Source organism: Pelophylax lessonae (assembly GCF_965119305.1).
Source record: "Pelophylax lessonae genome assembly, chromosome: 4".
NCBI classification, from domain to species: Eukaryota; Metazoa; Chordata; class Amphibia; order Anura; family Ranidae; genus Pelophylax; species Pelophylax lessonae.
In genome coordinates this window covers 572,460,904-572,488,788 of record NC_138771.1, presented here as the reverse complement: position 1 = coordinate 572,488,788, position 27,885 = coordinate 572,460,904, and the positions used below count along the sequence as shown (strand labels likewise).

Genomic DNA, 27,885 nt, shown 5'->3' with positions numbered 1-27,885 from the left:
ACATATACTTCAACAAACAGTCCCTATTCCATATCAAGAACAGGTGAGCTACCAGCATAGTGTCATGGCAGTAGTAGGGATTAGTGCTGTGGATTGAATTCCTAGAAAAGAGCACTAGTGCAGGAAATTAACTTTAAATGTATTCAGTGCACCAGCATTTTTCAGCATGAATTGGTCTTTTCTGGAGTATAAAGCCTAGTACACATTTGTTTTTTTCCCCATTTAACCCAGCAGGGCTGAACAAAAAAACCTGACAGCTCAGGAGGAGCCGCTGTACTAACAATCCGATGTTAGTGCAGCAATCTCCCCTTCTGTTCTGTGGTGTTCTGAAAGGGGGACGCTCCCTACTCCAGAACACTCTGGCCAATAGCTGAGAGCACTGATCAGGAGCCGATCGGCAGACCTTTTCCAGACTGACTCCAGTACACACAGGCTAAATGTCGGCCAATTTCTGTTGAACCGGCCGATGCTACCCAACAATTAGCAACAGTGTGTACTAGGCTTAATATCTTAGGGTTTTATAATACAATTTTAAACCCTTTTATCTCCCCTGCCAGCAAGGGCTGAGCACAGTATTCATAAATATTTAAGGTTACCCCCAATGGAGCCACTGAATAGTTATGCGATTTCTCTTCACACCTGAAGATGACACTCACCCAGCATTTACCAACAAACCTTGAGGTATTTCAAATGTATTAGGCCAAGAATAGCCTAAAATAAGAGTGGATTAGCAAGTGTACTTATACAATCAATAATACAATACCATTACTCTGAGAGATATGGTTAAACATTTGCAGTGTTCGAACAATTATTAACATAACTGTATTTACCTGGCAACAGTATATAAAGACAGTCTTAACTTATTATAAAAGTGCCAGTTTTATGCCACTGGCCAGTGATTAATGAAAGGAAAAAAAAAAAACTGTTGGCCAGCAAAGTTGGGGCACTTGAAGAAAGTAGAACAGTTCCCAGCAGACAGGATATTAACTTGTACATTGTTAGTCTCTTGCCAAACCCAGGGCGCCAACTTCTAGGTCCCTGGAGAGGTACTCTGATTCAGTTCAAGATCACAGGCAGGTAAAAAGCTGCTGTAATTTCTTTCAATCCTGCTGAGCCAGTCCCTCTTTTCATTCCCTACAAGTGGTTGTAGTACAGTCTGATCACAGCAGGCATCCAAACTATACTTCACACTCTTGGTCTCTGAGGCAAGGTCCTGTGTGATGAGCACTGGCAGTCTCTTTGCTTCTCTGAGCTCTCACCCGATTGTGGTCAGCTATGGCAGAATTCTTTTCAGTCAGCAGCCCAGCTAAAATGGGCACGTGAACACCAGAACTGGACCACAGAGTAATGAAAGAAGGTGGCCTGAATGTGGATAGCCGGGTGTATGTGCATCGCCTGGGGAAAACATGACACCATGATGTAGTACGAGAATAAGAAAAGCTGGTGAGGGCAATGTGATGCTTTGGGCAATGTTCTGCTTGAGTCCTGCCATTCAGGAGGATGTTACTTGTTACATGTACCACCTAACTAAATATTGTTGCTGTCCAAGTACATGCTTTCATGAACGGTTTTCCCTGATGGTAGTGGCTTCTCAGCAGGATATTACTCCCTGTCACTGTAAAAATGATTTAAGAAGGGTTTGAGCTCTTGACTTGGCCTCCAAATTCTTCATATCCCAATCTATTTGAGCATCTGTCCGATCCATGGAGGCCCCAGCTTGCAACTTACAGAACCTAAAGTATTTGCTACTAATGGCTTGGTGCCAGATACCACAGCATACCTTCAGCTATCTAGTGGCATCCATGGCTCAATGGGTCAGGGTTGTTTTAATGGCAAAAGGGATATCTACTCAATATTGGGTGAACATATAGAGTTATGGCTGATAGGTATACAGGTTTATTTTTATTTACAAAATCTTAGCGCTAACTATGCACAATTACTCCAGAACCTATACTCTATATTTCGTTGATTTGCTCTGTGGCCACACATGGAGCCAATTAATAGGCATACAGAGTTAATATCCAAGAGCTCATATGGATGACCAGAATCTCTGAAAGCAATACATTTATTTATAGAGAAGGGGATTTGTTACTAGCAAATAGTTTGATCCCAAAGACTTGTCCTTTGAATCGCACAGCTACTTGCTGTGGGGGCACTCGATAGGCGGGAGGGGCCAGGAAACCCGAAGAAGGACCCGAGAAGAGGAGGATCCAGGCCACTTTGTGAAAAACCAACTGCACAGAGGAGGTGGGTAGACCATGTTTTTTTTTTTTTTTTTAAATAACAAAGACTTTGCAATCACTTTAACGATACAATACTGGATCTGTGGTCATCATTACATCCCTTTATCTTCATAGCGAGCCCCCTTTCACCCTTGGCTATTGGTATGCCAATAAAGCATACCTAAGACTATTACCAAGCAGTTTGAGAATATTGCAAATATTCAGTTTAAGGTCCAGGGGATTAGATTACATGTGAATATCAGAGAGAAGGCGCTGTCACACCAGGGGGTGGCAGGTGTAAATATCCTGTGCTCCATCAATTGCAAATATAAAAACAATGCACTCACCTGAACCCCCAGGCATCACAGAGCTTTTAATCCACGGATGTGCAATACTTCTAGAACAGGGATCCTCAAACTACGGCCCTCCAGATGTTGCAGAACTACATGTCCCATGAGGCATTGTAAAAACACTCATTTACAAGCACGATGGGAATTGTAGTTCCTCAACAAACCACAGGATGTCAAAATAAACATGGAAGACAAATGACTTAACAATAGTGCAATACCTTTTAATTAAAATCCTTTAACATTCACAACCCTGCAGTAGTTGGGCTTACTTAAAAATGTGCCCTTACCGGCACCAGCTCTATAGGTGGAAATGTGATACTTGGAAAAACAATAAATCGGCACAATCATAAATTGTAAACAAGTGTTAAAATACCTCTATTCACAAAATAAATTCACCCAATGGCAGCTAACAAAGTGTCTTCCAATAAACACATAAATATAGTAAACATCAAATAAAAATGCAGCGCCAAAGATTCAAATAAAATTCCTTCAACCCAATCTGTGCACAATATGTGCCAAATTGAATATTAAAATCAGTGCCGTAACACTGTACAGTGACAAAATATACAAAATGTATGTATATTTATATTTAAAAAAAATGTAATATAAGTGGCAAAAAAAAAAAAAATCAGTAAAATAAATACAAATGTGATAAGTCCATATGAAACCGTATCATATGACATTTCGTCAGTGAAATTCCACCATGCAGTGCCAATACAGATAAAGTGCTGGTGCAAAAAATCCACTTAGAAGAAAGTGATGGTGCTCTCTTCCACCCGTGCTAACAAGCTGCTCACCTTAACATTGGACTCGTGTATTACCAGTGAGTCAAATAGAGCTGTTCCCCTCTAGTGATATCAATCAGAGTACTGCTCACTCCTCTCCTCCTTCCTCCAAGATACATACCTCCAAAACAGCTCCACAGAGTATATATAGGGAAAAAATAACAATAAAACAATAAAAATAACACACCCTCTAGTGCTCTCTGCATTTCTAGTTTATTCAGCATTATAATGAAAAATAATACACTTACAAAACAGGGCTTGACAAGATTCACAAGGTGATATTCCTTGGATACACCTCCACTAGAATGGCCGAGATGGAACATCCACGCGCAGGCTCCACAGAAAGCACTAGAGTGTGTTTTTTCCCTATATATACACCGTGTAGCTGCTTTGGAGGTATATACTGTATCTTGGAGGACGAGAAAGGAGAGGAGTGAGCAGTATTCTGATTGATAGCCCTAGATGGGAACAGATATATTTGACTCACTGTCACTGGTAACACAGGAGTCAGCTGTTAAGGTGAGCAGCTTTTTCACACAAGTGAAAGAGAGCACCAGCACTTTCTTCTATGGGGATTTTTTGCACCAGCACTTTATTATCTGTATTGGCACTGCACGGTGGAATTTCACTGAAGAAATGGGTCATATGACCCACTTTCATTTGGACTTATCACATTTGTAATTAAGTTTACTGATTTTTTTTTTTGCCACCTAATATATTTAATATTTTTGTATATTTTGTCACTGCACAGCTTTACAGCACCAATTTAATATTAATTTTGGCACATATTGTGCACAGATTGGGTTAAAGGAATTTTATTTGAATCTTTGGCGTTGCATTTTTATTTGATATTTACTATAGGTAGAAATGTCTAGTACATAGTCATCATGCCAAGGAACCCACTCTCCGTGCCCTGCCAGACTCCTGCACACAGCATGAGTTCCCGGCAGGGACATCAATGGTCAACAGGTTTATATAAGTACATGTCAACCTTGGACAAGTCTGCAAGAAGAAAATTGACCCTATATTGAACAGAAGGACAATGTAAATGGTAAAGAGCCACAGAAAAAATTCAAAGAGATCCAAGATAAACTGCAAAGGAAATCCTAAAAAAAAAAAAAAAAAAAAAAAAAAAAAAAAAAATATTGTTTAGATTTACCTTCCTTTTTCTGTGATTCTTGTTGTCTCTATGGGGGTTGATTTACTAAAACCGGAAAGTCCAAAATCTGGTGCAGCTGTGCATGGTAGCCAATCAGGTTCGCTCTTCAGCTTGTTCATTTAAGCTTTGATTTAAAAAAAAAAAAAAATGGAAAAGGTTTGGTTTTTATGAAGAGCTGTACCATATTTTGCATTCTTCAGTTTTAGTAAACCAACCTCTATATGTCTGCGTGCTCTAAAACCTAATTTTTTTTTGGGCAGTCAGAATAAAATTTGCTAAAAGTCATCTTGACAAACCACAATGCTTCTTGTAGAATGTTTTTTGGAGAGATGGGACAAAACTATTTTTGGCAACTTGTATCAGTCCTATTTTCACAGATGGGAAAAAACAAAATAAAGCTTTGAAAGAATAGAATGCCCTACCTACTGCGAAACATGGTGGGGGCTTAGGTATGTTTTGGGGCTACTCTGCTGCATCTGGCATGGGGTGCATTGAAATCTCAAGGAATTCTGGAACAAAATGTACTACCCAGTGTCAGAAAGCTCTATCAGTTGCAGGTCATGAGTCCTCCAACAGGAAAATTACCCAACACATGCAGCTTAAAAACAGCCAAGAACTACTAGAAACAAAACATAGAACTATTCTAAAATAGCTTTATAGTGCCCTGGTCTAAATCCAATCAAACATCTAAAGAAAGAGCTGCAACATGCAATCTGGAGAAGGTACTCTTCAAACCTGAGAGAACTGGAGTAGTTTGCTAAAGAAGAGTGGGCAAAACTATCTGCTGGCAGGTGCTGAAGTCTCATTGAGAGCTTAAAGCGGAACTCCACCCAAAAGGAGAAGCTCTGCTTGTCTGCTTCCTCCCCTTTCAGGTGCCACATTTGGCACCTTTCGAGGGGTCTGTTTTTGACCGGTACCCGTCCCCACTTCTGGGTGACCATGCCACAGCAAGGTCCCCCGGTGTTTGGCCCCCTCCCCCTTCGCCTGCCACTGGGCCATTTACAAATCGCAAGATCATTCACACATGTGCAATAGGGAACTTACTGTAATGCCACAAGGCTTCACTACTGGTTTCCCTTACAAGGAATGGTGGAGGCAGAATCCGAGGGCTGATTAAAAATCAGCTGGGGTGCTGACATCGTGGGATCCCTGGACAGGTAAGTGTCCTAATTTTAAAAGTCAGCAGCTACAGTATTTGTAGCTGCTGACTTTGAAATTTTATGGTGGGGGGGCTGGAGCTCCGCTTTACGAAATTGCTTGTTTGCAATGATTGACTTGGATAAAATATTTTTGTTCATTTCATTTTCATTTGTTTTAATTCATAAAAAAAAAAGTCTGATTTTTAAGAAATATGGATCTACGATGGATGCCAATTATTTTGGCAAGTTTCAAGTTATTTTAGAGAAAATGGTGTTTTTTTTGTGGAAGGGAACAAATTTGTTTAAATCTGTATATAGATTTCACATACAGCGCCTTGAAAAAGTATACAAGTGGGGGACACAGCAAACATGTGGAAGAAGGTGCTCTGGTCAGATGAGACCAAAATTGAACTTTTTTGGGCTAGAAGCAAAACGCTATGTGTGGCAGAAAACAAACACTGCACATCACCCTGAACACACCATCCCCACTGTGAAACATGGTGGTGGCAGCATCATGTTGTGGGGATGATTTTCTTCAGCTGGGACAGGGAAGATGGTCAGAGTTGATTGGAAGATGGATGGAGCCAAATAGAGTGCAATCTTCGAAGAAAACCTGTTAAGAGTCTGCAAAAGACTTAAAACTGGGGCGGAAGTTCACCTTCGAGCAGGACAACGACCCTAAACATACAACTATCACTACAATGGAATTGTTTAGATCAAAGCATATTAATGTGTTAGACTGGCCCAGTCAAAGTCCAGACCTAAATCAGATTGAGAATCCTTGGCAAGACTGGAAAACGGCTGTTCACAGACACTCTCCATCCAATCTGACAGAGATTGAGCTATTTTGCAAAGAAGAATGAGCAAAAATGTCACTCTCTAGATGTGCAAAGCTGGCAGAGACATACCAATAAAGACTTGCAGCTGTAATTGCAGTGAAAGGTGGTTCTACAAATTATTGACTCGGGAAAGGGGGGCTGAATACAAATGCAAGCCACACTTTTCAAATATTTATTTTGTAAAAAAATTTGAAAATCATTTTCCTTCCACTTCACAATTATGTGCCTTCCACTTCACAATTATGTGCCACTTTGTGCTGGACCAGCACATACAGTGGGTACGGAAAGTATTCAGACCCCTAAAATACTAAATACATACAGTGCCTTGAAAGTTTTTATACCCCTTGAAATTTTCCACATTTTGTCATGTTACAACCAAAAACGTAACTATTTTATTGCGATTTTACAGTGGGTACGGAAAGTATTCAGACCCCCTTAAATTTTTCACTCTGTTATATTGCAGCCATTTGCTAAAATCATTTAGGTTCATTCTTCTTCCTCATGAATGTACACATAGCACCCCATACTGACAGAAAAACACAGAATTGTTGACATTGTTGCAGATTTATTAAAAAAGAAAAACTGAAATATCACATGGACCTAAGTATTCAGACCCTTTGCTCAGTATTTAGTAGAAGCCCCCTTTTGATATAATACAGCCAGGAGTCTTTTTGGGAAAGATGCAACAAGTCTTTCACACCTGGATTTGGGGATCCTCTGCCATTGTAACATTTTGTCATGGTTGTAACATGACAAAATGTGGAAAATTTCAAGGGGTATAAAAACTTTCAAGGCACTGTATGTATTTAGTGTTTTGACTGGAGTACCACTTTAGACCTCCAGGCCGCAGCCTCTATAAAAGGGTCTGTCTTTTTCAGGGATTCACTGGCTTAATTTTTAATTATCAAATAGTACCCCATGTACTGTAGGAATTGTGTCTGTTTTCTAGCAGACAAATTATAATCAATGCCTTACTGTAGAATTTCACTTTTCTTGATAAAACAAACCTACACCTAGTGCTTTCCAGAATTATTTCTAAATGGTAGGGTCTGTGTTAATTTTAACCACCTGGTGCACTTTCGTTGTTTTAAAAAAGGAGAAGAATGGCTAAAGCTTTTTGGGCCATACTCCTATGGATCACAGGAGCACAGTTCAGTCTCCAGTGACCCTTTTGTAGCTGACAGCAGGCTATAGCCCATTGTCGGCTGACCTACCTCAGCCAGTCCAGGCTTGGTATTAACCTAGATGCCTGAACTGGCACCTATATCAGCCTCTCAGCAATCCGATGAGAGCTTGAGCCATCCTCTCCTGTCTCCCTCCACAGCCCAGCACTCCAGTGAGTGCTGGAGGGGAAAGCAGAGAGCTGTTGACTGAGTGTCATGGCTCTCTGCTCAGAGCGGAGGGGAGAACTGAGTAATTTAATGGCTCGGTTCTCATTGCAGAGCTGGCGGAAGACAGATGCAGCATCTGATCGATGCTGCATCCACCAAGGTGAGTATAATGATTTGTTTTTTTTAAATCCCAAACGTCTCTTTTAAGTAGGAAAGCTGAGGTGTCTGCATATCTTTAGAAGTAATTAACACTTCGGAAGTATCTTCTCAAAAATTAAATTTCTATTTCAGGGGATGCCTAAAATTCTAATTGCATCATAGTGTAGACCTCTGAGAAAATCAGTGAGCCAATCGCATCAGCAGGAAATGACACTTCGACTAGGTTGCTATTATACATTGGGTTTTTTTTTTTTTTTTTTAACTTTTTTTTAAAAAATTACAGCAACTTCAGATTGATATGGAAAGATAATTTGCTAGCTACACAAGTCATTTTTAATTAGATGTTATTAACAAAGTTAAAAGCTACACTGTTTTTTTTTTTTTTAATAAAAGCGGGGTTCTCCTTTAAAGGACACATAAGCTCCTGATCCACAGATCACATTTTTTGGGGGGAAAAAATCTATTGCAGGTTATGCCTCCTGTTTGGCTTTCATGTCTATACAGACTTTTTGTAAAAGCAGAGTCAATTACAGAAGCAGGATTCTAGTGTTCAGAACTCCCTCAGTTTGCCTAACTGCAAACTACCGGTATATTCTTTGCCACATTTCGGTCATAGAAGTAGCAGAATGAAATGGAAAGAGCATTTTAAATAATTTACATTATAGACTAAATTATCAAAGCTTTACACTGGGATTTTGTTTTCACCAGTGTGACTGTAATTTTTAAATCTGATTGGACATTTACCGTAAATAAGAATTTGGCTTTCCAGATGTTTTAGATTTGATTCCTCATGTACTTTTTTTTTTTATGAAAGTTCCTTTAATCCTTTTGCTGCCACCAACATACGGGCCTTATGTCAGTGACAGCGGACCCTTTTATACTAAACACTCATGTACTTAAAAAGCCAAATATTTTTGGGCTCTCAAAACTACAAGTGTAAATGAACAAAAAATAGGATAGAAAAAGATGGGGCTTTGCAGGCCAGTGGGAGTAGAAGGATCAGACTAAAAACCAATTTATATAAAACCAAAATACATTTTATTGATGATTACAGGATAAAACTACACATGGACAACCATGTATACTCAAAAAGCCACAGACTGACATACAATACTAAAATCAAACATTGAGAGTCACTAGCAATATAGAAACCAATCCCTTAGGGGGATATGACCAGAAAAAAAAAAGCCTGTGTAGGATGGAGAGTGGGTCTCAAGCTGGATTCGGTCAGAGTAGGTCCCCAGCAAGCCGACGCGTTTCGCTCAAGGCTTCCTCAGGGCCTGAGAGACCATAACAGACCGGTATTTCCTTCTTGGTAGTGACTCATGCTAGACGACAAGGTTGTAGCGATACTAGATGCTGCTTGGAAGATGTTTCTTCCGAAAATATAAATTCTTTACAGACGTCATGAACAAATTTATTGCACTGGATCCGATACTTTAAGTCCCAAATGTGTCCCCAGAAGGAAGGCTTCAGGGTTTACCCTTAATGTAGCCTCCTCAATAGGGATCGCAGCCAGAAAAGGTAGGGGTCCACTCTTAGGTATCTTTTCAAAATATATATGTGTATATATTACACCATAGCTATGATGGATCTAATGTTATATAAAAGTGGCTTAGAGTAGGACGAGAAGCAGCCTTTCCTGTGCGTTCCTTGGAATATTGGATTTCCAACCTCTGTACTCTGGTTGGTAGCAGGGAATAACCTCTCCTTAGTATGTAAAGTACTTCAGGCAGGGAAGGGGGGCATATATGCATATATATATTCAATTATAGGGAACAATCGGTCCTGGGCTACCTAAGCCCTCCGTGGTCAATATACAGCAACACCCCTCAGGCAGGTTGTTGCTGTATATTGACCACGGAGGGCTTAGGTAGCCCAGGACCGATTGTTCCCTATAATTGAATATATATATGCATATATGCCCCCCTTCCCTGCCTGAAGTACTTTACATACTAAGGAGAGGTTATTCCCTGCTACCAACCAGAGTACAGAGGTTGGAAATCCAATATTCCAAGGAACGCACAGGAAAGGCTGCTTCTCGTCCTACTCTAAGCCACTTTTATATAACATTAGATCCATCATAGCTATGGTGTAATATATACACATATATATTTTGAAAAGATACCTAAGAGTGGACCCCTACCTTTTCTGGCTGCGATCCCTATTGAGGAGGCTACATTAAGGGTAAACCCTGAAGCCTTCCTTCTGGGGACACATTTGGGACTTAAAGTATCGGATCCAGTGCAATAAATTTGTTCATGACGTCTGTAAAGAATTTATATTTTCGGAAGAAACATCTTCCAAGCAGCATCTAGTATCGCTACAACCTTGTCGTCTAGCATGAGTCACTACCAAGAAGGAAATACCGGTCTGTTATGGTCTCTCAGGCCCTGAGGAAGCCTTGAGCGAAACGCGTCGGCTTGCTGGGGACCTACTCTGACCGAATCCAGCTTGAGACCCACTCTCCATCCTACACAGGCTTTTTTTTTTTTTTTCTGGTCATATCCCCCTAAGGGATTGGTTTCTATATTGCTAGTGACTCTCAATGTTTGATTTTAGTATTGTATGTCAGTCTGTGGCTTTTTGAGTATACATGGTTGTCCATGTGTAGTTTTATCCTGTAATCATCAATAAAATGTATTTTGGTTTTATATAAATTGGTTTTTAGTCTGATCCTTCTACTCCCACTGGCCTGCAAAGCCCCATCTTTTTCTATCCTATTTTTTGTTGGTCTCTCATAGGGGTAAGGGCCTTAACTACACGGAAAAAAAAAAAAAAAAAAATTTTGTACATACAAGTGTAAATGAGCCCTACAAGTGGCCTAGAAGGGAAGTCACCTGGCTTTGTTCTTCTGGGACGTTAGCCTTTCCTAGAGCCTCATGGAAAAGTCCATATGACCCAAGTCTTTATTTCTTTGCCAGAAAGAGGAATGGATCACATATTTGCAGGAACTGTGTGTATTTTTTTTTCAACCCCAGGTAATGAAAGGAGAAATGACCCACACATGAACAAAATATACATCTAATTAAAAACAAAGCAATATATTTGAAACCACAGGAAATGTACCTGCAATAAAACGTTGAAACCATGTATAAAAATGTCAACTGAAGCCGATTCTCTTTATTAAGGGACTTGTACTGGAAATAAGAAAATCTTAGAACATAATTTAAAAAAAAAATACAAACTGAAAATGTAGCAAAATATATGATTTTTTTTTTTGTTTATAGCAACTGACATCTACCAGCCACTTTACTACCAAACTGGTATATATTTCATAACTTTTTTTTTTCTTAAAAAGACATGTAAATATATATTTCATATTTATACATTTTCTAGCTATGTACACAAGGAAAGCATTAGCGGGTTCTGCCACCCATATTTATATTACAATTAGCTTGAAACCTGTTAAAAAGGAAATATCTCCCATTTTTCAGAATAATGTGAATTAGACCAATATCTCCAATACATTCCCTCCGGCTCTTTGTCTGACCTATATTTATTAACAGAACTTTAGGACAAGCAACATTTTGGGCAAGAGCTGAGACAAAGGCCTAGATCAGACAACCAAGAAAACCAGCAGCAAGTGAACTGGTCTATTCTTCGTACCATTAGCTGGCCAGCAGAGGTTAAAATTTTACGGTTAAAAATCGATGTGCAAGATTTAGGCACAGTTCGCTTGTGATAGGTGCTTTAAAACATTCCTTCAATTTATTAAGACTTAGACATTCAAATATGAAGCATAATGATATCCTTATTAGTTTTTCTGCATGTATCAGTTCAACTAATTGTGGACAGAAGACATTCGTGGTGCATCTTGAAAGGAAGAGCATATCCAAACCGGTTTTGGAGTACTTCAAGCTACATTGTGTTGATCTCCAAATATTTTTGATGTTTAAGGCATGCTCCAAATGAATGCACAAACGGCCAAGTGCAACAGCAATATGCACTGTAGCCAAAGTATATGAAAAAGATAAGCTGGGAGGCAATATCCTGAGGTGGCATTTAAATGACCTCAAAGATCCAAACTGTTCACTTAAGGATAGCTGGCATTCCTTTGATTAGCATGATGGATGAGATTTCCTTGAAAGTTGACATCATTGTACCTACACTGTCACCAGGGCATTTTTGTGTGGACACAGGCTGTAGGGTATGCAATACTTGGTCTTTTTTCCACTTCAAACATCAGAATCCCAGAGGTCCTTCAAAATATGAGGTAAGACTGAAGACATGATCTGGAATAGTACCATGGTTCTTGGGAACTAAGAAGTTGAATGAATGTTCATTTTTGGGGAATGCATGAAAGTTATACAAAGTCTGACAGAAAGAGGGGACCTCTGATTAGATGGTCAACGTTTTTTAAGTCCTCCATTGGGGTATTTGGGAAGACAAGGTTCGTCTGGTAAGGGATCATGAGAAAAAACAGAATCTTCCCCCGAAGAACACGTGGAGCTTCTTGTGTCCGGGAAACATGGAGAATACTGACTCACTGGCATGGCCAGATCAAGGTACTCCTACGGCAAAGAGAACACATCATTAATTATGTATTATACAGTTTGAATACACATTGTGCATTATTAACTCTGAAACTCCTTGCAAATATCACATTTACCTGGTTAGAACTGAGAGCCAATATACGGTCCAGATCTTCCACCAGCTGTACAAAGGTGGGCCTCTGGCATGGCACCGCATGCCAGCAGTCTCTCATCATCATGTACCTGGTGATACATTACAACATAAAAAGGCACAGTCAACAAATCTAGAAGATTAAGAAATTGCAACACTGGTTTGTTGTAAGCAACATGCCAGATTTTTTTAACCATCTTTGATACATGATTATGGCGGTCTAAATGGCTTCCCAAGTCGACAGTAGTCCGTAAAATTTAGCCAATTAAAAAAAAAAAAAAAAAAAAACAATGGGTCAACTGAATAACTAAAGAATTTTGGTTATAGAATTCATATATGAATGACTCTAAGGGTCCCTTCAGACTGCAAGCGGTTTTGCAGGGCTTTACAGACAGCATGTTAGTATGAACTGGGGTTAAGGCAGCCCCTTAATTTTTAATGGTCTGTCAATGTACAGCAACTGCAAAAAAAAACAAAAAACTTGTATTTTTTTTTTCTTCCTTAAAAACGTGCAGGGCCCCCTGGTGTCTACTGTAATTGTGTTGCTTTTTCTGTATGAAGAGCACCACAACACACCACAAAAAATCCTGCTGGATGCCTTAAAGAATGTTATAAATCTTGAAAAGAGATGCATAAAGATAAAGGAATTGTATATCAGAAGTGGAACTGCTACCCAATAGGCAGCCCAACAGCTGCAAAGATTATTACCTGTAGATCATGCCATTAAGAGCACTTTCTGTTTCAGCCTAATACAGCCAAGTCACTACCTTGCAATCAGCAGTAGTCTTGCTTATCAGTCAGCAAACTCTTTCAGTTGGCGATTGGGCTGCCTATATGGACTGTGCATGCCTTTTGCAGTTATGATAGGCAGAATGACCAATGCAAAGAGACTGCACAACAGGCTGGCAAGATTGCTGCTAATTGCAAGGCAGCAGCTTACTGTTGTGCACCTGAAACAGAAAGTTCTGTAACTGTCAGGATCTACATCCAATTTATGGTACATTGCAACAGATTTCCAAAACGTGATTTCTTTTATACATTGGGGCATAGTGGCAAACATATATTTTGCAAATTTTGCAAATTAACATGTATGCAGCCAGTTACATATTTCCCATTAACACCTGAATCTCTATACTTGTTCCTTGTCTGTAAAATAATTAATAAAAGCTGGTGGAATTTTAGAAACAATCAAGCAACTAATATTTCCAATAGCAAGGTTGGAAAAAAAGCCCAGATTTCTCTCATGTGCCATTTAAATACATTTCCAGTCACATTGTAGAATTACTCAACAGAACCCACTCTCACTCATCGTCTACTTCTGAATCCTTCCTTAATTTCCAGCATTAGCAACAGAACTGCTGTATGAATCCAACAACAAACATGCAGGAAATATTCACTCACAGTTCATTGGTACAATTTGTGGGCTTGTCCATCCGATGTCCTTCTTTTAGTAACTTAAAGAGTTCTTCCATAGGGACCCCAGGATATGGTGAGCCTCCAAGTGTAAAAATTTCCCACAGTAGTACCCCAAATGACCACCTGGAATAAACCATATCATTAGTGCAGAAGACCCAACACTACTTAACTACATGCTCTAAAATATAGGAACAGGACCTCCTCTACATGGCAACAGCAGGTGTGTGAGGCATACAAGCAATGAAATACACAAATTACATAAGAAATATTAACTCTTGATTGTAACAAAAAAAAAAATGTTTAAAGTAAGTGATATCAGGCTGCATTTGGGACAGGTGAGTACAAGACGGTAGATGGGGAAGGCTCAGATATAAGTGGAACTGCACCAAAGGATTGCAGTTTCATTTCAAAGCTGAACTACAACTCCAGTCAGATAAGCAAAAAAAAAAAAAGTACTTTTAAAAAGATGTATATATGCAATAACAAAGTAAATAAAATAATTTATATTGACATAATCCACTTGTGACTTCCTCAACTTCTAACTTAAAGCCGAGTTCCACCAAAAGTGTGAGCTCCACTTATCTGCATCCTCTTCTGTTTTTGACAGGTACCCGTCCCCACTTCCAAGAGACCCAACTGTGGCGAGATCACACGGAAGAGCGCCCCCCCCCCCGTTCTCCTTCCCCTGCCGCCGGGCCATTCGCGCATGCGCAGTAGGAAACCAGCTGTAATACTACAAGGCTTCACTGCCAGTTTCCCTTACAGGCAAGAGCGGAGGCAGCACCCAAGAGCCGATAGAAATATTGGCTGGGCTGCCAACATCACTGGATTCCAGGACAGGTAATTGTCCTAATATTAAAAGTCAGCAACTACAGTGTGTGTAGCTGCTGACTTTACATTTTTTTGTGTGTGGGGGGGGGGGGGGGTTTGTGGACCTACTCTAAGTTGAGTTTACTGTATAACCCAACCCTGTACCGCAAATCTTCACTGTCCATTTAGCAGGCTGGGGGCGTGTTCTTGGCCAAACTATGTAGCTGCAAGACAGATGATTTACTGGTTGTTCTCCCTGGCAGTGGTTCTGTACATAAGCTACAAATACATTTTTTAGGTTGGCGGGGCTTTTGACATAATGTGCACAAATGCATAGCATATTTGTAAATTTTACTAAACATGCCTCCCAAAGTGCTGTCCTCCAGTGATGCAACATGCGCGCTCGCCCTAATCACTCCATTCCTGCTGGAATCTTCTTCTGGGTCCAGAGTCCTCAGGCAACCTGACGGATCGGTCTGAACTCCCTAACTCCCGTATGAGTGCAACTTTGTTTCAGCACCCACAGCATGCTAAGAATGTACACTAAGCTGTGGATTCATGGCTCAGTGTACAACTAAAAGAAACATGCTGGCAGGAAGAAAATGAGCTTTGTTTGCAGAGGAGACAGTCTCTTCTGCAATAAAGGACTGCTTTCTGTCAATTATAAAAAAGAGCCTTTAGTTCCATTTTAATTAGAAATTCTTTGGCAGGTAAACCAGTACCCAGATATGTATTTTAACCATGTATTTAACTACTTGTCTGAAACTCAGCTTAGCTGTTTTCCAAAAGCCACCAGAATAACATCTTGCACTGAAAAATTACACTTCCCTTCTGTATGATGGCTGTGGGCAGCATAGAACCATTTAACAAAGACAAATAATAAATGTAGTACTGCGATTATGACAGGCCAGTAATGCAGCTCAATGGCTTTGCCCATGTCAAACTTTTGCATCTAGAATTCAAGAAGGACTCTATATAGGACTAGCAACAAAGGCTTTTTTATATGCCCAGGATGTCATATTTAGCAGCATGAGGACTGTATAATAAGAATGTGTCCAAGGTGCACAATTTAAAAAACGAACTTCTAAAAAAACCCACATGCATGATACTTGCATCTCTACATCACATTCTGCAATTACCTGTCAAAACTGTTGAGCACAAATGAAAGATGTATTATAACCATTTGGCTCAAGCTCTGCTTCTAATGATAAACACACAATATACTTACACATCACTTTGATGAGTATAGATTCGGTCAAATAGAGCTTCGGGAGCCATCCATTTTACTGGCAAGCGGCCCTATCAAGAAATACAGATGTTAACGTATTATACCCAAGGCACCTTTTACTTATACAGTATCTCACAAAACTGAGTACACCCCTCACATTTTTGTAAATATTTTATTATATCTTTTCATGTGACAACACCGAAGAAATTACTTTTTGCTACAATGTAAAGTAGTGAGTGTACAGCTTGTATAACAGTGTAAATTAGCTGTCCCCTCAAAAAAAGTCAACACACAGCCATTAATGTCTAAACCACTGGCAACAAAAGTGAGTACACCCCCAAGTAAAAATGTCCAAATTGGGCCCCCAAAGTGTCAATATTTTGTGTGGCCACCATTATATTCCAGCACTGCTATAACCCTCTTGGGAATGGAGTTCACCAGAGCTTCCCAGGTTGCCACTGGAGTCCTCTTCCACTCCTCGATGAGGACATCACGGAGCTGGTGGACATTAGAGACCTTGCACTCTGCCACCTTCCATTTGAGGATGCCCCACAGATGCTCAATAGTGTTAAGGTCTGGAGACATGCTTGGCCAGTCCATCACCTTTACCCCCAGCTTCTTTAGCAAGGCAGTGGTCATCTTGGAGCTGTGTTTGGGGTCGTTATGTTGGAATACTGCCCTGTGGCCCAGTCTCCGAAGGGAGGGATCATGCTCTGCTTCAGTATGTCACAGTACATGTTGGCATTCATGGTTCTCTCAATGAACTGTAGCTCCCCAGTGCTGGCAGCACTCATGTAGCCCCAGACCACGACACTCCCACCACCATGCTTGACTGTAGGCAAGACACACTTGTCTTTGTACTCCTCACCTGGTTTACACCATCTGAACCAAATAAGTTTATTCTCATCAGACCACAGGACATGGTTCCAGTAATCCATATCTTTAGTCTGATTGTCTTCAGCAAACTGTTTGCGGGCTTTCTTGTGCATCATCTTTAGAAGTGGCTTCCTTCTGGGATAACAGTCATGCAGACCATTTTGATGCAGTGTGCGGCGTATGGTCTGAGCACTGACAGGCTGAGCCCCACCCCTTCAACTTCTGCAGCAATGCTGACAGCACCTCTGGATATGACAATGACCACGTGCACTCAACATCATTGGTCGACCATAACGAGAACTGTTCCAAATGGAACCTGTCCTGTTAAACTGCTGTATGGTCTTGGCCACTGTGCTGCAGCTCAGTTTCAGGGTCTTGGCAATCTTCTTATAGCCTAGGCCTCTTTATGTAGAGGAACCATTCTTTTTTTCAGATCCTCAGAGAGTTATTTGCCATGATGAACTTCCAGTAACCAGTATGAGAGTGTTAGAGTAATACCACCAAACTTAACACTCCTGCTCCCCATTCACACCTGAGACCTTGTAACACTAACGAGTCACATGACACCAGGGAGGGAAAATGGCTAATTGGGCCCAATTTGGAGATTTTCACTTAGGGGTGTACTCACTTTTGTTGCCAGCGGTTTAGACATTAATTGCCGTTTGTCGAGTTATTTTGAGGGGACAGACACTGTTATACAAACTGTACACACTACTTTACATTGTTGCAAAGTGTAATTTGTTTAGTACTGTCACATGAAAAGTTATAATAAAATATTTGCAAAAATGTGAGGGGCATACTCACTTTTGTGAGATAATGTATGTCAATATAACACACTATCTTCCATATTTCTATATGATTAAATTTTAGTGAGGTAGCTTCTATGAGGCCAGTAAAATACACTAAACAAACTAAAGCCTGGCTAAATGAGAGGAAGCTGAAATTCCATAGGTTTTGAGAGCAATGCTATAATTGATGCCACTTCAAATGGTGTTTCAGCAAGCCATGGGAACCTAATCCTTCAGGTATTTAATATTTTTAATTTTGGAAGGCATTATTCCAGAAATTATCCCCAATGCCTCCATAACACAAGGGTCTCCTGGATTTGTAGAGCACTGGGAACATAATTCAGACTTGCAATCTATTGGTGTCCCCTTTTCTGGGTGCTCTGGAAAAGGCCCAAAAATATGGCATGAAACACCATACAAAGCATAAAGATGGCCAGGTAGAAGAGGTCACAACATGGTCATAGATAAGTAGAGAAAGATTTATCAGAGCCAATTAAAACAATACTTACATTTGTTGTCTTTTTGTAATAATCAATATGGTGGATATCACGAGCAAGGCCAAAATCAGCAATTTTCATTATATTATCCTCGGTTACAAGAACATTCCGAGCAGCCAGATCTCTGTGGATGCACTGAAGGGAGGGAAAACACATTTTAATGCTGAGTATTTCAGATAAGATGTCCTGTTTGTGTGTTAGTGTTTCACTTTATTGTGAAGTTTTCTATCATACCAATATTATGGATATCTTCGAGTTTCGGTCAAAACATGTTATTAATGCTGAAGGGGTGTTTACCCCTACAGATGAAACCCTGGATGATATTGGGGGATTATTTTTGCGACTGAAAAACCTCATGACTGCTGAGCTCCATGCAAATTGGGACATTGCCTTCTTCGAGAGGTATGTTGCTGATGGCATGGTTCCCAGGAGCCTGAGGTGGGAGGTATTTCCACAAAGTGACTGTACTAACACTAATGATTGGTTTTTATTTTTTAACAATGCTGGGATCAGCTTGTTGAATTTTATGATGTCCAACAAAAGACAAAAGTTGAAAAAGTTGGATGAGGACATCAATTTAATCAAAGAGAAATTGGTGGCCTTCAAGGAGAAGGATGAATAAGGAGAAGGATGAATAAGGAGAAGGATGAATAAGGAGAAGGATGAATAAGGAGAAGGATGAATAAGGAGAAGGATGAATAAGGAGAAGGATGAATAAGAAGAAGGATGAATAAGAAGAAGGATGAATAAGAAGAAGGATGAATAAGAAGAAGGATGAATAAGAAGAAGGATGAAGAAGAAGAAGGATAGAAAGAAAGAAAGAAAGAAAGAAAGAAAGAAAGAAAGAAAGAAAGAAAGAAAGAAAGAAAGAAAGAAAGAAAGAAAGAAAGAAAGAAAGAAAGAAAGAAAGAAAGAAAGAAAGAAAGAAAGAAGAAGAAAGAAGAAGAAATTTGCTAGGGACCTTGGTGACTACAAATCAGGGAATGTGTTTAAATGGCAGGCGACCAAGCAAAGGGAGCTAGCTAAAGAAGACTCCTCGGGACCTATGGAGGTTACTCCGGTGGAAATTCCAGATACCCCGGTACCTGGAACCTCTAATGTTATGCGAACCTTCTCCCCCTACCCCCAACCTGCCCATGGGAATGGCCGGGGACGGGGAAGAGGACGTGGAAGAGGGAGAGGAAGAGGACGCCCAACTCAGGCGATTGCCCAAGGTAATGCATTGCCTGTTTCTAACAGGTTTGCTCCTCTGACCTATAATCCCCCTGAACCGGAAAGGTACATAACCAATCACCCCTATGAGAGGGAGATGGTTCGGTCGCGGCCTAATAACCAGATGACCAATTTTCATCAAAATGGTCAATTGACTCCCTTCCCCTATTTCGGGAAGAATACCCAGGCGAATGGATACCCCTCTGATCAATACAACGGGGGACCCCAGCAACGTTTTTTTCAGGGGGCTATACCGAAAAACAAAAGGCAAAAAAATGTAAAAGGGGGTCAAGAGGGGGGAGGAGGCTCCAATACAAAAAAAAGGCGGCTTTAAAAGATGATGGGCTCTTCAATTTGAGTTCTGCTGTCATCTCCTCCGATGAAAGACATGTGCTGAATCGGGGGTTGAAGTATGCCCCTCCTAAACCAATCGACAGATTCGATACGTTTATCGATCTTCAAAAATTTGTAAGAAAATTGAGTATTAAGAGGCATTTCACAAACAACCCTATCCCGCCCAAACAGGAATATGTTATGGGAGTAAGGAATACTCAATTTTCTAACGCTTCTACCTTTAATCCCCCTGGACCCCTGGCACCGTCGTTGACGGTGTTTAGAGACCTTGTGGCGAAAGATTTAGATCAGCTGCAGATTAAAAAATGCGGGACTGATCTTGCGTTCAATAGAGGCCTCAGGACACTCAAGGAGCGTAAAGATATTGTGGTCAGACCCGCTGATAAGGGAGGGGGGATCGTGATCCTAGATACTGAGGCCTATGATCAGGAGATGATGAGGCTCTTATCGGATCGTGAGACCTATATCCCTCTGAGGGGAGACCCCACTAAGAACTACAAACGGCTTTTGGAGGAGTTGGTGATAGAAGGATTCGATAGAAAACTTCTCACTAAAAAGGAGAAGGATTTCTTAGTTCCTAAGACCCCTAGAATTCCGGTCATCTATTTCCTACCCAAGGTGCATAAGGATCCTGTTTGCCCACCCGGGAGGCCCATTATTAGCGGTATTGATTCCGTTACCTCCCGGGTGGGCAAATATATAGATCATTTCTTGCAGCCCTTGGTGTCAAAAATGCCATCCTATCTGCGTGATTCAATGCACGTCATGAATGAACTAAAAGGGATTCAATGGAAAGAGGGATACATCCTGGCAACAGCGGACGTGTCGTCCCTATATACAATTATTTCGCATAATCATGGCCTTGAGGCTGTTTCCTATTATTTAGGACAGGATATCCCTCTAAGCTTTCAAAAGGATTATCTGATCTCCCTTTTGAGCTTTGCTATGAGCCATAACTATTTCTGGTTCAAGGGGGATTTTTATCTTCAAAATAGGGGTGTGGCCATGGGAGCTAAATTTGCTCCCAGTATGGCCAATCTCTTTATGGCCAAATGGGAGGAGGATGTCGTCACAGGTGTGCCTAGGCCGGAGCTTGTGCTCTGGCGTAGGTACATTGATGACATCCTCCTCCTATGGGATGGCTCTCCTGATTCCCTTAAAGAATTTATGGTCACTCTCAATCAGAATGATAAAGGTATCCAATTACAATATGAATTCAGCACCTCTGAGATTCATTTCTTAGATTTGAAGATAATGGTGCGAGAGGGCCATATTCTGACATCTACATTCTTCAAGGCGACTGACAGGAACGGATTCATTGACACCACCAGCTGTCATCATGCTGCGTGGTTAGAGTCCATTCCTGTCAGTCAGTTCCTGCGCCTTAAGCGTAATTGCTCACTGAGGAGTGATTTTCTCAAAGAGGCCTCCATTCTGAAAGAGAGGTTCCTTGAAAAGGGCTACAAGGAACAACTCTTGGATGAAGCCATAGCAAAGGCTGATGTGCGAAATAGGGATGATCTGTTACAACCAAGGATGAGGGAGAAAAACGATTCCTTTGGTTTCGCATTTTTGTCATCCTACTCCACACAGCATTTTTCTATTAAAAAGATCATTCGCCGACATTGGCACGTTCTTAAGAGTGATGGAATATTGGGTCCCCTCCTTCCCGATCAACCCCAGCTGGTTTTTAGAGGGGTTCCACCATTGAAATTCCAGGTGGCTCCCAATGTGAGGGACCCCCCTAGAGTTATGTCCTTTTTTCAAACCATGGGTGGTTTTTTCCCTTGCAGGAAATGTGCCATTTGTCAGCTGAATCACAATAGGAGTAGGCGAATCTGTTCATTCACCTCTAGTTCTACAGGCCAAGATTTTAAGATCAAGCCTTTTATATCTTGTACTACGAGATATGTAGTATATTTGTTGAGGTGTCCTTGCGGGCTTGACTATGTTGGCCGCACCATAAGGGAGCTCCATGTAAGACTCAAGGAGCATGTGGCCAACATAGTCAAGGGGTTTCCGAAACATAGTGTTTCGAGACACTATGACCAGTGCCACCAGAGGGACCCGAAGGGAACCATTTTCCTTGGGATAGACAGATTCACCAAAAACTGGAGAGGTAGTAACATGACCCGGGGGGTTTCCAAGCTAGAAACCAGCTGGATATAAAGGCTTAAGTCCTATACCCCATTGGGTCTGAACATAGAATGGGATCTGAATGCGTTCATTAACAACTCTTGATATTACCCCATTACTATGTTCCCCAGTTTTTATATATTGTGCTTTGACTTGTTTTGGATATGATTTTTTGTGTTCTATAAGATTCTGATTTAGAGTGTTAACATTTAAAATTGTATTCATTGTCCAACTTTTCAGCTTTTTTAATTTTTAATTATGTGTCATAATGTTTTTATATTTTGCTTTGTTCCGTTATGTGAAGAGAGTGTTGTTTCTTTTCCCCCTTCTGTGGTCTATAGTGTGACCACCAGAGGGCGCTGTGATCTCTAATCAAGCAGTGTGTTGACTTTTGATAATGGGGGTTACTGTTATAAAAGTCTAATATTTTAAAGGCTTTTTTCCTCTTTTTTGCCTAAATCGATCCCATATTATGTGGCGATCGGAGTGATGGGGCTATTATGCCTCTATGTTTATCTTTACCATTCCCACATCCGGGCGGTGAAGCGCAAGCTGGCCGTTTCCGGGTGGTGGTGAATTGGATTACTTCCGCCCGTCTCAATCCTATATATATATGGCGTTGATGCCGTAGGACCACACCCCTAGACGACGTCAGCTGTGACGAAACGCGTCGGGTGGAGCCTACGGCGACGCACGCCACACGAGGAAGAGACACGGCGGCCATTTTTCTGGTGGGATGCGCGAGCACCCGACCGTATGGAGGAGGAAATAAGCAACGCTCTCTAATTGCGGCTGTCGAGTAAGTGCAATTTTATCCTTTGGGGACAATAAAACCTTTTAGCAGTGTACACTATGTGTTGGTATTTTGTTTCCTCACATGGCGACCCTGCAAGGACTTAACGACTGCCCGCTTGATGTATAGTATCTAATGAGGAGGAGTGAAGGATCCCGGCTTTCCAGGGCTTGTGCCATTAGCGCTTTTGACCTTTGTAATGAGGGTCATTGGGATCTGGTAAGGATCAGTGTGTGCGGGTGCCTGGTGGTGGTTTCCCTCGCTGAGGATCTTCACATCTCTCCCCTTCTTTTGGAAGTTTTTATTTATCCATGGGAAAGAATTGGAACTGTTGCTTATTATCCACTAATATCAAAGATTTCTTTGATTAATCTTACAAGATTAGCGCCACATTTGTATTTCTATTTCTGATGGGATTGGCAAGGCTGCTAAACTTTATGATTTATTTTCTGTTCAGCTCCCCCAATTCAAGCAAAGTACATGAGGAGTTGACCCCACTTACAACAATAAGCTAAGAGCTTAAAGTGGTTGTAAACCCCCATCTCTGACTTGTACCTATAGGTAAACCTATAATAAGGCTTACCTATAGGTACTGTAAATAACTTGCATCGTTTAGGAGATATTTACTGTACAGTGCGCCGATGACATCGGTGCATGCGCTCTGAAGGAGCAGCCGTCCGTGCTGTTTCTTCAAAGCCCTGTGCCGTAACCGGCGGCTCCCCCACGCATGTGGGGCAGTGACTGTACACGGCCATGGCCTGTAGCACAGCCGGAGGCAGTGGACCTGGAAGACGACGAGTGAAGATGGATGTGGCCTCCAGCGGGGACGAAGAGGGCTTCATTTGGAGGTGTCACAATGTGCTAATATGCGATGCATACTAGCACATTATGCTTTTACTTTTCAGGTAACAAAAAAAAAAAAAAAAAGACACATTGACTTTACTTCCTCTTTAAACAGATCAATAAAAAGTTTCTAACCTTTTTGGAAGCCAGGTATTCCATGCCTCGTGCCACCTGATAGGCACAGGAGACCAGGTCTTTAAAGGTGAGCTGCTCATCGGGGGCACAGCTAGGGTTGTAGCAATATTCCATGCCAGGTGGACGCCTTGCTCGAAGATATTCCCGGAGATTCCCTTTAGCAGCATATTCAACGATCACATATAGAGGACCTAGAATAATCACGTAGGATTCAGTGCATGCACAAATTGTACCGGTTATAAAAGCAGCTTAATAACAGCAGAAAAAATAGTTGAAGCTTATGAGTTTTGTGTACCAATGAAAAAATGTCAACATTTTCTGATACTTAAAGCTGAACTCCAAGCAAATGGTTAAAAACAGTTAAAATACATAAAAAAGGAGCAGTGTTACCTGCCAAATGATTTGTTTATCTGCCAAACCCCTTCCAAGATATACACAGCTTTGTCACACAACACAGCCCTGTCTGCCAGAGCAGAAAACTTGACTGTTCTCTTCTGCAGTTAACACTTACAGGTCTTGTCCCCACCCTCCGTGTCTCTTGAGCACTGCTGCACAACTTACTGGCTCCTTGTGCTGCTTTTCCCACCCACAGTCTGTGCTTTTTTTGTGCAGCAAACTGAAAGAGGCAGACACCAAACCAAAATGTTTGAAACTGCACTGGTTGCATTGAAAAAAAAAAAAAAAAAAAAAAGTATAAAAAAAGGCACAAAGCAATCAAGATCGCTATTTGTATTTCATCTCCCTGGAGATACCGGTGCACTGAACAATACTGACACAAGACTCATGAGCTTTATCAATGCAGGAAGGCTTGTGATCATCAGTGGTGATTCCCAACATAGGATGTTATTAGTCACCTTTACTACTACTCTCTTCCAATCTGTTCTACCATAAACACTGAAATTCATTCATGGAGGAGGAGAAAAGGAGAGTCTAATGCAAAGAACAGAGATCAGCCAATAGTGTGTTAATTGCAGGACATCTGTCTCTGGACAGCTCTTAACCATCACTTTCCCCAAGAAGAAATCAAAACAAGTTGTATTTAAAAATGGTTGGGGTGAGGACAGAAACACCACACTGTAGGATTTAACAGAGTCTCATAATAAACATTTCCACTTTTATGAGTGCACTGGGACTTACCATCCTGAGTACAGGCTCCAAGAAGATTGATGATATTTTTGTGCTTTCCAATCATTTTCATCATTTCCATTTCCGAAATTAGATCAGACAAGTCCTTCTCACTTGCATCAGCTAAGGCAAAAACACATAGCATGGTTATTAGTGGTTATATTTACAATTATTTCAAATGGTATTACCTGTATTTGTGAACAATTTTTGCATTATCTCCACTCTTTCACTTTCTGTCCCAGCGGAGCTTACAATCTAGCGCCACCCACAATCTAAGCATAATTTCAATGTCTATGAACAAACAAGCACGTTTTAGGAAGAAGCCTATATATACCTAGAGAAGAAGCAGAAAACCTATATAGACAATGCCTTGTAAGGATTTGAGCTCAGGACCTCAGTGCTGTGATGCAGTCATGGTAATCACTGAGCCAGTGGGCACTGTGACAAACTTGAGGCAAAGAAAAACAAAGAAAGGGCGCACCGACCTAGCGCATTATCCTCATTAACAGGCTTTATTCATGCAACATACAAAAAATGGCTACTCACAAACATAGGTGAAAATAGATCATATCGAGCTCAGTTGCTCAAATGTCAAGAGAAGTCCATAAATTAGTCCATATCCGATAAGATGACGCTGACGCGTTTCGAGGCTTAACCTCTTCCTCAGGATCTATTTTCACCTATGTTTGTGAGTAGCCATTTTTATATGTTGCATGAATAAAGCCTGTTAATGAGGATAATGCACTAGGTCGGTGCACCCTTCCTTTGTTTTTCTTTGCCTCTAGTATCGGTGGACTAGCCCAGTCCGTTTTGGGCAGCAAGACCTTAGCCATTTGAGACGCCAGTTGTGAGTCCCGTGGGAGTGTGGTCGGGAGGCTTGGATTCCAAGCGTAGGAGAAGGGTGGTATCACCCTATTGTTTTGGAACTGTGACAAACCTTTCTGGTATACTTCTGGTAACCTATAGCCATCAAGCTGGTGATGGCCCACTTGTCTTTCAGATATGCCACGCCTTTCATTATGCAGGATCCCTGCTAACAGATATATAAATTCTCACTAAAGCCGGCTATAGATTCAAACCCTGTATAGCCAGGATGATTGTATCCAAGTCAATCCATCAGTCGATACCCATGGTTAATGAAAAGAAAAATATCTATAGCTTGCCTAAGGTTTTATTTATGTGGACTTTAGATAATGTTTAATGCTTTTATAATGGTGCAATAAAGCCCTATACCTTGTTGTGAGGTTTAACCTGTTTTCTTCAGGTGTTTTGGCAGGTGTAGCAAAGCTCCCTGCAACATCATGCTCGAGGGGCAGATATATAAGGGACAGTATATGTCTGCCAAGCCATCATTTGTGCGTGAATTACCAATGTTTTGTGCTGTCTCGGCTGTCTGTAGGGCTACAAAAACTGAAATGGTACTACTGAAATACTGTTGCAGTTCTCAAAAGGGAGAATGTACACTTCTGGCCAAACAATACATCTTTATATGTCGCAAAATAGGTCTTGAGTTTGTTAAACTCTTGATGAAAAGATAAGAAAAAAAAAGAAAACACTTACATTTAAGCATTTTGACTGCAACTTTTGTGACCCTGTTTGGTTTCTCCTTGTCTAGCCCAATAGCCTCTGCCATAACTACTTGACCAAAACATCCTTCTCCAAGTGGCTTTCCAAGGATTAACCTAGGTAAAAACATATATGTTTGTAAAACATTTGTGGATGAACAGTAATAAGATTGAATGAAAAGAGCATTTATGGATTGATTCCTTACCTGTCCCTTGCTACTTCCCATCTGGGGTCTTCAGGAAGCTCATATTCAGACACACCAGCTAACATCGGTGTTCCACTAGATGACAGCCGAGAAGGCCTAACCAATATTACTCCAGAATTCATTGAAGAGCTGGAATCTGCGGACACCTGTAATGGAGGGGGGAGACCAACAATAGCAGGTTACCTTATGTACAGTATAAAACAGAGAATCTCTAAATAATCAGCATATGTGTTCTAAAAATTTGGGCTGTTTACCATTTTATGGAGAAAAATAAACCTGCCATATAAAGTTGCAAAATGTTGACATTTGCCAACTATATGCAGTGCAGGAACAAGGTCATCTAGAGCCCAGGGCAACAGAGCAAACATGCCAAACTGCCCCCCCCCCCTCAAGATGTATGAGCATTGTGTCAGCAAAAACCCCCCTCCCAAAAAAAAAAAATTGAGCATGAATCTGCATGCTTAGCCCCCTAAGCATATATTCCCACAGTACAAATCCGCCCCTCTGCTGAAATGCTAACCCCTTCCAGCACAAATCTTTGCCCCCCATCCCCCTACAACAGATGCCCCTCCCCCCAAAAAAGTCACCCCCCCTAGCACAAATCCTCGACCCCTCAAATTTCCCCTCCCCTCCAAATTTCCCCTCCCAGTACAAATACGCCCTTCATATATAACCTCCAAGCACAAATCCCCCCCTAAAACAAAAGCCAACTAGCACAAACCCCCACACCCAAAAAAAATGCCCCCTCCTAGCACAAATCCCCCTCCCCCAAACAATTTTTCCTCCTAGCACAATTCTCCCCCCCTTAACCTTATCACCTCTTCTAACACCCCCCCCCCCCCAAATCCCCCTTCCTAGCACAAATCCTCTTCCCCCCAACATAACCCTCCCCCTCCCCAAATCACCACTCTTAGCAATTCTTACCCCCTTCCACCCCCAAATTGCCCCTCCCAGCAAAAATCCCCTCCCCCCTCAATCTCCCCACAGCGCCCCCCACCTCACATGAAATCACAGTGCCTACGGCAGCCGCCCCTCCTGCCCATCCATTTTCTCGGTGTTCACTTTTTACAAATTTTATGTTACAGGTTTATTCCCAAATGGATTAAATTCATAATTTTCCTCAAAATTCTACAAAAAATACACCATAATGACAATGTGAAAGAAGTTTGAAACCTTGCAAATTTATAATAAAAAATAAATAAATCACATGCATTCACATCCTTTGCTAAAAACTTTGTTGAAGCACCTTTGGCACTAATTACAGCCTCAAGTCATTGCTACAAGCTTGGCA

General features: G+C 41.1%; 1 protein-coding gene across 2 annotated transcripts in view; it reads right to left on the bottom strand.

Annotated features, from left to right (window-relative positions):
• Positions 1–11,081: 11,081 nt before the first annotated feature.
• The window catches only part of FGFR1 (fibroblast growth factor receptor 1), a 126,706-nt gene continuing 109,902 nt past the window's right edge, over positions 11,082–27,885 (bottom strand). For both annotated transcript variants that reach the window (XM_082255092.1, XM_082255093.1), the window contains 9 exons: positions 26,595–26,740; positions 26,384–26,505; positions 24,836–24,946; positions 23,699–23,889; positions 18,238–18,360; positions 16,065–16,135; positions 14,012–14,149; positions 12,597–12,702; positions 11,082–12,498 (listed from right to left, as the gene is read on the bottom strand). In XM_082255092.1, the coding sequence (XP_082111218.1) occupies positions 12,334–12,498; positions 12,597–12,702; positions 14,012–14,149; positions 16,065–16,135; positions 18,238–18,360; positions 23,699–23,889; positions 24,836–24,946; positions 26,384–26,505; positions 26,595–26,740 (1,173 nt within the window). In that variant the 3' untranslated portion in view covers positions 11,082–12,333. The remainder of the gene's footprint in view (positions 12,499–12,596; positions 12,703–14,011; positions 14,150–16,064; positions 16,136–18,237; positions 18,361–23,698; positions 23,890–24,835; positions 24,947–26,383; positions 26,506–26,594; positions 26,741–27,885) is intronic.